Source organism: Benincasa hispida, unplaced genomic scaffold (genome assembly GCF_027475165.1).
Source record: "Benincasa hispida cultivar pf3 unplaced genomic scaffold, pf3_genome.v1.1 HicScf786, whole genome shotgun sequence".
Taxonomy (NCBI): domain Eukaryota; kingdom Viridiplantae; phylum Streptophyta; class Magnoliopsida; order Cucurbitales; family Cucurbitaceae; genus Benincasa; species Benincasa hispida.
In genome coordinates, this window is record NW_028326917.1 from 1 (window position 1) to 10,659 (window position 10,659).

At 36.4% G+C, this 10,659-nt stretch overlaps 1 protein-coding gene across 1 annotated transcript; it reads right to left on the reverse strand.

Moving 5' to 3' along the window:
* Window positions 1–6: 6 nt before the first annotated feature.
* Window positions 7–10,442, reverse strand: LOC120083046 (lecithin-cholesterol acyltransferase-like 4; the record flags this gene model as incomplete). The annotated part of the gene is made up of 11 exons (XM_039038563.2): window positions 9,870–10,442; window positions 8,866–8,957; window positions 4,526–4,644; window positions 4,194–4,329; window positions 3,705–3,756; window positions 3,375–3,475; window positions 2,544–2,726; window positions 1,383–1,540; window positions 1,169–1,223; window positions 922–975; window positions 7–360 (listed from the first exon to the last, which is right to left on the reverse strand). Coding segments are annotated over exons 1-11 (1,545 nt in total), but the record flags the coding sequence as incomplete, so codon positions are not given.
* Window positions 10,443–10,659: the final 217 nt, after the last annotated feature.

Consider the following 10,659-nt stretch of genomic DNA (forward strand, 5'->3'; position numbering starts at 1 on the left):
ATGAACTATAACAGTTGCACAAGCCTCGGCCCTAGAGGATTGACAGTCCCCGACAACTCGAGATAATGTTATTGAACTCACCAATGGCTTCCCATTACACAACTCGTCTGGTTTATTTTGGTTGTTGGAGATGATCTCCCATTCCTCTTTCAGAGCTGCTACTTCCAGACCCTTCTCCACGTGACTTTCGATCTCGAAACCTGTTGGCAAGATCACGTAGTCGTTCAGTGGGTCGTAGAAGGGGTCAGGCTCGCCAGCTTTGAGCCAGTGCTTGAGGCTTCGGAACAAACGGTGGTCTCTAAGAACGCGCTGATGTTCGCCAGGGATCCCAATCCTTGCTACTGCATCAAGTCCATCGGCCTGAAAAGAAAAAGCATCACGGCTTCTAAGAGTTTATTTTACTCATTTTACTACTTTTGCAAACACGACCAAAATGAGCAAAACGAAGCAGTACCACAACATATCAGATGGCTACATGACTAACAAATGGACCCCACATATAATATATATATATATATATATATATGTTCACATGGCAGGAAATTGTCTAAATGATGGGTAAAAAGCGACTAATCTCACGGGACAACCCGTCAACCCTATAATATTTGGGTGTCAAGGAAACCTATAAGATATGAGATCCTAAGTAACTGGTCACCATAGATTGAACTCATGACCTCTTAACCCTTTATCAAGGTCATGCCTCTATTTACCTCTAGACCAATTTGGCCTAAAGGTAAATAGGTAACTTGATAACAATCAGCAGAAAACATCTGACTATCAATTTAGAAGCTAGACGAAACAGGGATAGACCTCCAAGAGATGGATAATGCAAGCAGCGGAATCACAATCTGCTTCACTATTAATATTTAAATTAAAATAAATAAATAAATAAATAAATAAAAAGGAGGTAACAGAACAAACCATTGAAGATTCCACCGGAACTGTCCCATCACCATCGACGTAAACATACTTGGGCTGAAAACGAATAACGAAAAATTCAAGTCAGCTTTCCATATTCATCTATACAACTTCAAAGATAGGAAAAAGAGAATCGTAGAACATAAAATGGCATTGGGTAGGAAAATGTTATATGAAAATATTTCAAGGTTCCACACCCTGAGCATGTAAGATTATAATTGAAAAGATGCTATGGAAAGACAACAGTGACCTCAGTGTATCGCAGTTTATGTAAATCAGCGACAGGATTTTCTGCATCTCCATAGCTGTAGAATGAATAATACATCATTTTCAGAAGCCAAGCAAAATTTGACATTACATAAAATAATAACATGACGAAGCAAACATCCAAATAATCAAAAGGTTTTGCCTATAATAAATTCACCAAAATTTGTCAAAGATGATTTAGCAAAATCAAGGCTTACCAAACAGTGTGTGGTGTCTGAAGACCAGTTGCATATATATTGTAAAACTTGACCTGAGGAGGTAGTTTGGCACTCTTTAAAATTTCCCTCGTCTCGTTTGCCCATTTCAAAATCTCCAAATTAAATGGCAGGGGAATATCCACTCCATCATGAAGAATCTGGTTCAAGTACATAGAACTTTATAGTTTGAAAATGCAGACCAAAATCAGACACCAAAAATTTGTAATATCTTTGATCTCCCAGCATCAAACAGTAACATCTCATAGACAAGAGGCGTATGTAATTTATCTAGTCACTCACATAACACACGTAACAGTGCCAAAAACCACTAGCTTTACAAACTTTACCGAATTAAAGATCATTTATTTTGAGAACTTTCTAAGCAGAATAATCTATGAGAAATAATGCTCTCATTTGATAATGTCCCCATTTGAAAATGGAGCCTAAGAAAAAATATAAAGACTTATTTGATAGCATTCTAGATTCTTGTACCTCATTTATGGTTTCCTCATTTACAGAAAGAAAAATGTAACTATGCATAATAACTGACTTTTGTTTCCTTTTCTTTCTTTTCATTGATGAAAAAGAACAAAAATATGTTTGATAACCATTGGTATTACTTGTTCCGTCAAATATAAGATTAAAAAGTTAAAAAATTAACATGAAAATAATTTTTTAATCAAATATCAAAAAAGAGTTGTCGTATTTATTTAGAGTTGTTTTCAAATAAAGGAAAATGAGTCAACTTATTTACAAATATAGCAAAATGTCACTCTCTATCAACTTATGTACAACTATTATCACTGAGAGATAGAAGTCTATCACGCTCTATCACTAATAGATAGTGATATTAAAATATTTTCAATAGTTTTACCATTTAAAACAATTACCTATTTATTTATTTATTTAATATTATTATGCATTCTATATGTAAAAATTTTAAAAATTTTCAAATAATGTTTTCTTTCATATGTTTGAAAAACTGGAAACTGAAAAAAGTGTTATTTCTAAAATTTGCATATAATTTTGGGAACCTTTCTTAACAATGAGAAACAAGAGAGAGAAAATAAAAAATACCAACTGAACCCTAAAATCTAGCACACTATATTGGTGACTTCAATCTTTAGATGTGATGTATATGACATGGCAATCAGAACTCACCGTGTTTGTTGAGAGAGATTCTGTCAGTATTTCAACACTTTCTTTAAGTGGGTAAGATTCCAACACATTACGAGTGTTCCCATCCTTGTCATGTTTCTCTCTCCAAACTTCTAGAAGAGGAATGTGTTGCCAATTAAAGTCTGGAGAGCCCATTAGCTCGTAAATGGATGGGCATTCAATAAGCTGAGGAGTGGAAAAGACGGTCTTAGTCATAGAGAAACTAAAAACAGGATGAGTTAACCAAACCAGCTAAGCCAGAAGAGTATCCATAATGAGTTTTCTTTTAATATAATTTAACAACTAAAATACACAAAATCTGCATAAAGAACAACATATTGAAAAATCACAAATATGTTAAATTTCCGCATGCAGACACACACGTGCACACACAAAAAAAAGGATTGATCCTTTAATTTCTTTTAATGAGAAGCATCAGACACAATTGAAAGGAAAGAAACCAAAACAACCTTCTCCTGTTCAATCCACCATAAGCATTAAACCACTCCAAAGCTAAAATCCAAAGAGGAACCTAATCCTAGAAGGAATTCTCTTCAATTTTATTTTACCAGAAGAACCAAGCTCAAATAAAGAGTCGAAAGATAGAAACTAGAGAAAAGATGTGCTTGACAGTGACACTGCCGCATCAATCACAAGACCAAATTTTTCCATCTTCAAAAATGAAATAAATATGACCACATGTACAATTCTTAGCAGGGAAGAAGAAAATGCAATAAAGTGAATGTCATTCAGTTTCATATTCCTCCTACAAAACTGTTTAACTATTCAATCAACGTGAAAAAAATATAATGAATACTGTCATTTTGCTCATACAAGTTGGTGCATGCTCCACTTTGATATGAAGAAGTTCTGTCTCCATCCAGTAACGAATGACATTCCACTCACAAAGGTTGATGTAACATATCCAGGTGCACCTGTTAAACCCATAATCATTAAATTGAGTGCATTTCTAACATCACTTTTAGGATCCATATTCAGACTCCCAATCGCATAAACCAACTACCACAGATTAAAAAAATAAATAAATAAAGGGTTGGAGGAAATTTAAACCACCTTATAACCTATTCACTCAAGCAATCAACATCAGAGAAAAGTACTTTAAGGGAAGATATTATTCAATATTAAATACTTCTGAAGTCTCACCCTGGAATGGCGCAGCAATTGCAATCCAATTCTGCACATACTTCTCAAAAATCTGCAAGCAAATGAAAGAATGTATTAAATTAAGAATCTGAATATGTGCAAACAGAAGTTATAAACTCCACCCTTCTCCTAAGAAAACAATAAAACGAATAATTAAACAAAATAAACTTGGAACGTGTTTGATGTGAATGAAGGAATGAAAGCAGGTACATTGTGGATGCCAAGTTGTTGGGAGGAGGGCTTGCCCTCTCCTTCCCCTCTCACCACATTTTTTAAAATAATTTATGGGTAAAAATTGAGTGAATAATATTTTCCTACTAATCTGCCCCTTTTATCCATTAGAATCAACTTCACAAGACTTTTGATTCCGCATCTTCCCCCCCCCCCAAAAAAAAAAAATAAATAATAATGGATGGGTCACCCCTAGGAGCTAGGATGAAGATGGTTACAGATGATTGTACATAAGAATGTAGAAATGAATATTTTTACTTTGCTGCGCAAGCCCATGAAGCATTTCACTAAAAGACCGCCCATCGAATGACTTATGATATTAATCTTTTTCCCTCCCGAAGCATTATATACTGCCTCCAGTTTTGCAGCTAAGAGATCCAATGTTTCTGGCAACCTAGAAAAGCAGGCAAAGCAGAAGTGTGAAAGACCCAAAATCCACAAACCTAAAAGGAAATATAAGCATAAACAATCTATACTGAAAACTGAATAAGGAAATTCATGAAGACAACTTCATCATTTACATTTTTCCTGCTTTTCAAAGAAGGAATAAAAAGATGTATTGATAAAATAATCTGAACTTTAGTTGATACCTGTTACTTTGGCGAAAATCATATCCAAACCCAAAAAGTGTTTTTCCTTCTTGAAAACCCCACTTGGTCATTTCAACAATCATGTCATGGAAATAGTAAATAGAATCGCATCCAACAATCTATAGTGCAAATCAAAAAGAAAAATCTTGTTCAGTCCATTACGTACAACTTTCAACTATCTTAGTTAATTGAATAAAAACAATCAGAAAAATGTTTCTACCCTGAAGTGAATACTTTAAAGAATTTGAATAGCTCAAGTTTTGGAGTAAAATATTAACACATCATGTACGGTCTCTGTGGTTATTCCGAGCAAAACACAAAAAGGTGGAAAGTTTAATTCGAAAGCTGCAAGACTTAAAAGGGAGCTAAAAAACCTTGCATCCTCCATTAATTATGACAGGAAACATTTGCACCCTGTTTTAGAATGGTCGTGGCCTCTGCTCGAGGAAGAAAAGAGCAACGATAAAAGACCTTCTCAACAAAACCAATGCCACTTTTGTTATCTTATAGGAAACAAAAGGAGCTAATATTGATTAGAAGTTTATCAAAACTATTTGGAGCTCTTGTCACATTGATTCAGCCTCCTTGGATGCGATTAACATGGCTGGTAGTATCCTTATAATGTGGAATGATCCATCTACCAATGTTGACAAAGTCATTAAAGGTAACCACTTTCTTTCCTTGCAAATTTCTCTCATGGATGTTACACTTTTTGGTTGACAGGAGTATATGGCCATCTAAGGCTAAAGATAGGGATCATTTATGGGAAGAGCTTTATGACCTCACTCACCTTTGCAATGTTCATTGGGTTATTGAAGGAGACTTCAATGTATCAAGATGATCTTTGGAAAATTAAGTGGAACTGCTAGTATGGACCTCTTCAACAACTTCATTAATGATTGCTCTCTCATTGGTCCTCCCCTGTCAAATGGTGAGTATACATGGTCAAATTTTAGAGTCACTAGTGATGACGTTAATTGATTGGTTTCTCATATCGAGCTCGTGCATTGATAAGTTCACTAGTGGCATTGTCAGACACCTCCCTCAGCCAACTTCTGACCACTATCCGATCCACATGACTCTCGACATATAGAGATGGGGTCCAAGTTACTTCAAATTGAAAATATGTGGATGGAACATCACTCCTTTACCAATTTGCTCTCTAGTTGGTGGCAAAGTAATCGAATCAATGGTTGGGCTGGCCATGGCTTTATTCAAAAGCTGAAAAATCTCAAGCAACTCCTGAAAACATGGAACAGAGACATTTGGTTGCTCACAAACCAAAAAGACAGATCTATTGACCAAATTAAGTAGGGTGGAAGATCATGAAGAGGTAATATGGCCTCGACCACGCTGCACAACTCCGAAGGACTTCTATTAAAGCCAAACTCATTGATCTATCTTTCTCAAAGGAAATTAGTTGGAGGCAAATATGTAAAGATTAAATGAATCAAGGAGGGGGACAATAATAGTACACCTTTTCACAGATTTATGTCCTATAGAAAAAGAAAGAACATGATTATTGAGATTCTTTCTAAACAGGGGCAAAGCTTGCTTGATGACATTGAGATAGAGGCTGAGTTTCTTGATGTCTACCGTGATCTTTACGCAAAAAAGAATAGCAGCAGAGATCTTCCACCGATTGACAATTGGGACCCTATCTCTTCGGAACAATCTATTGCCTTGGAAGCCCCATTCCCTGAAAATGAGATTTGAAATGTTGTTTCTGATTTGGGAACTCATAAATCCACGGGTCCTTATGGTTATACTTCAGAATTCTTCAAAAAGCAATGGCACATCCTTAAGGATGATATCAAAAGAGTGTTCCAAGACTTTTTTGAGAAAGCTATCATCAACGTCAACCTCAATGAGACGTATATATGTTTGATTGCTAAGAAATCTAATGCCAAAAGGGTTGAGGACTACAAACCGATCAGTCTCACCACTTGCCTATACAAAATTATTGAGAGGGTTTTATCCAAAAGATTAAAGAAAGTCCTACCTGATACCATCACCAAAAATTAATTTGCCTTTGTGGTTGGTCGACAGATAATTGAAGCCTCCTTGATTGCAAGTGAATTGACTGATCACCACATCAGAAATAAAACCAAAGGTTTAGTGATAAAGTTGGATGTTCAGAAAGCATTTGACATGGTTGATTGAGAGTTGTTTCACAAAAGCTTGGAAGCAATAGGCTTCAGTAATACCTGGAGAAGATGGATTATGGGTTGTATTTCTTCTATAAACTTCTCCATTATTATCAATGGCAGACCTAGAGGTAAAATCAAGGCTTCTCATGGCCTCCGTCAGGGAGACCCCCTCTCCCCATTCCTATTCACCTTGGTGGTTGATTGTCTCAGTAGAATGCTCACCAATGGGATGATTGCTAGCCACATTGAAGGCTTTATGGTTAGAAATTTTGGACTCAAAATCAACCATTTGCAGTTTGCAGATGATACCATTCTTTTTTCCATCCCACAATGATGAATATCTGGCAAACTTATTTAAGACTATTGGATCCTTTAAGCAAGCCTCCGGTCTTCGCATCAACCATGCCAAATATGAGATTTTAGGCATTCACTTAGATAATGCCTTGGTCAATACAGTGGCAGCTTCATATGGCTACAAGGTTGGCTCTTGGCCATCTATATACCTCGGATTACTATTGTATGGGAATCCATCATCTTTTTGGGAGCCTATCATTGAAAGGTGGAAAGACGTCTTAATAGCTGCAATGGTACACATGTCTCCAAGGGTGGCAGGCTTACCTTGATACAAGCGACTCTTAGCAACCTCCCCACATATTGCATGTCAATCTCCAAGATTTCATCCAAGGCTATTGATCGAATTGAGAAACTTTATAGGAACTTTATGTGGAACGGGCAAAAAAAACAAAGGAGGTATCCATTCAATTAGATGGGAAATTGTTCAACTTCCCACTAAAGAGGGGGGGCTCAGCTTGATTGAATTGGAAAAGCAGAATAATGGCCTTTTAGCAAAATGAATATGGAGATACCAAACCGAGAAGAATGCCCTTTGGAGACTCATTATTGATGTGAAATATGGTTCACCATTACAACCACATAATAGGCTCCTTAAAAGATTCAAAGGACCTTGGATACACATAGCTAAGATGAGTGACCTCATCCTTGAGAACATTGTTCATGTGATTGGCAATGGTCGTAATACATTATTATGGAAGGACCGTTGGGTGGGAACCATCGCCCTTAAAAATGCTTTCCCAAGGCTATTTGCTCTATCTGGCCACAAAGAGGCCCCTATTGCTCACTGTTGGAACCATGATCATCAAGCATGAGACCTTGGATTGAGACATAACCTAACAGAAGCCGAAAATGAGGATTGGACTACCATGCCCTCTCTGCTCTTGCCCTTAGTCAACCCTACGGCGAATGACACTTGGAGATGGATTCTTGATAAATCTGGTAAGTTCTCATCAAAGTCGATCACTCTACACATTGCCTCTAAAGGACATAATCAGAATGCTTCTCTCTATAAGAATATTTGGAAAGGTCCCATCCCAGAAAAGATTCAGTTCTACTTGTGGGAAGTCAGTCGTGGTAGCATAAATACTGCAAATGTTCTCATAAGAAAGGCCCTATGGATTTCATCGGCTCCTAATTGGTGTGTTCTTTTTCATCAAAATAGTGAATCCATTATGCATTTATTGATCTTTTGCGACTTTGCTCAATCATTTTGGGAAAGAACCCTGTGATGCTTCAACTACTATATGGTGTTCCAAAATGACTCTCACCTTATTGAATATGCTTCTCATTGGCCACCCCTCCAAAGCAAAAAGGGAGATCTTGTGGACCTTCATTATCAAAAAACTTATTTATGGCTCATTTGGAATGAACGAAACAATCGGGTCTTTGAAGATAGAGAGATACATTTCACTCGCTTTTCTTATCATCTTTTGTATACAGCTCTCACTTGGTGTAAACTCACCCCATCTTTTTGTGATTACAATCTTACATCTCTTACTACACAGTGGAAATACTATTATGTAATCTCTCACGATAATTTGCCTTTTTGTAATTTCACACTATCAATGAAATTGTTTGGACTGTTTCGCATAAAAAAAAAAAAGTATACATTGATACTATATTCACAAAACAAACATTTATCTTGCTTGAACATAATCATATACAAATGGACCATTAAAAAGAAATAACGTACATGTGTTTGTGTGGACATGCAAGTGAAGAACAAGAGGAAATTATTAGATTTTCCCGTTAATAACTTCACCGCAATTGCAAACAAATTCAGAGCAAAATATTTTAAAGCAGAAATCAGTATATAAATAAGACTTAAGAGTATACCATGTCAGGGTCCAAATTATCTATTGCATACAATCCATTTCTCTCATCTGGAACTCTAATTTTGATCTTCGGATCAAAACATACAGACTCACCTGTTACACTAGAAGATGTTAGTGCACTGGAAAAAGAAATGGAACACCAAACGTTTCTCTTTTATGGACGATGCGGAACTTTATAATGGACAGAGAATATCATAATTCAGAACAACATTAAACATCATAATTCAAACTGGATACGTTGGGTTAACAATTGAAAGCATTTTCTCAACCAACATCACAAGCACCAGGGCACATGGGAAAAAATTGTTTCAGGAATGTTTTGGAGGAGAACAGCATCATGAACGTAACTAAGATTGATGAAAAATTAGCAGCTTAAACCTTCACGTTGCATGTTTGTTAAATCACAATAACATTGCACCTTAATCACAATTAAGAATTAACCTTCACTCAATTTTGCTAGATGTTTATTAATATGATATCCGCTTGCTCCCAATTCCCATAACAGCAGACTAGCCAAGCCTAGCAAACTAAATCAGTACCGAATTATACCCACATATTCATTTCAAATAGCGTCTAATTAACAGTATATCCCTGCAAGATCCCTTGAAGACAAATTAGTATGAGCTTGACCAGAATCTATATCTCCTTAAACCCAGAATTGAATATATTTGTGTTATTTATTAAAGACGTTCTCCTAACACAATTGATCATAGTGGAATTATAACAAATTCCACATATTATAAGGCCAACTAAAATAGGCTAAATCTCGAGAGTCCGAGCTAAGTTTGAACACCGTGATAAACTACAATTACATTGATGACTTCCATGTCCTTGTTTTACCCGAGCATCTACTCAGTCTCAAAACATCAATTTCTAAGTGACAGGGCTGAACTCATTTTCCAAGGAAACCCAAAGCCTAGCAAGAGTACAAGAGCAGAAAAAAATAGACGAGTCCTAATCACCAGAAAACTAGAGCGACAAGATGTAGAAAGCCAATAACATTACCAGAAGTGGGATCGTAAAATGACCATAGCTCGGTACGTAATTTAGAATCAGCCCCCAATACCCTGACCCAAACTCGCTCCTCATTGCCGGTATCTTCATTAACCGCATTCAAGATGGAACCAGCAATCCCCGGCACCAAAAGAACAGGATCGAGATTCGGGTCAACGAAGGGCTCAGGCTTCTTGATCAGCTTCAACCATAACTCGACGGACTTCACTATCTCCTCCAAAAGCACAGCCATACCAATTAAACCCTCCTTCCGTACGTGAAATTGGAACCCAAGAAGGACGATCTGAGGCAAGAAATTTGGTCAACGAAACCCCAATACTTGAAAGACGGAGACGGCGACGGCGACGGCAAGGAGGAGAAAGAGGACGGGATAAGGATTTGGGGATGTTTGAAGCGAAACAGTACGAAATCTTGTGTGGTAATCTAAAAGAGGGATTAAGGTTTGTCCTAATTTGAAAATGATTGGATGAAGGTTGTGGGTCGATGGCCTCCACGGCTCCACCTGCTCTTCTCTTTCTCCATTGTCTCTATTTACAAGTCTTAAAACAAATCCAGTCAATCAATAAGAAGTTTGACCTATTTTCTCTAATCTTATCTCTTTTCTCTCTCTCTTTCTTTCTTTAATGTTGTTTTTTAAGCGCTGATTTTAAATTTTTATGTATTTTTTATCGTTAATTTAAAAAATCAAGTTAAATTTTAAAAATTAATAAATGTAACTTTTAAAAATCTATTTTTGTTTTTAGGATTTAGGTAAGAATTCAATTATTATATTTAAAAAATT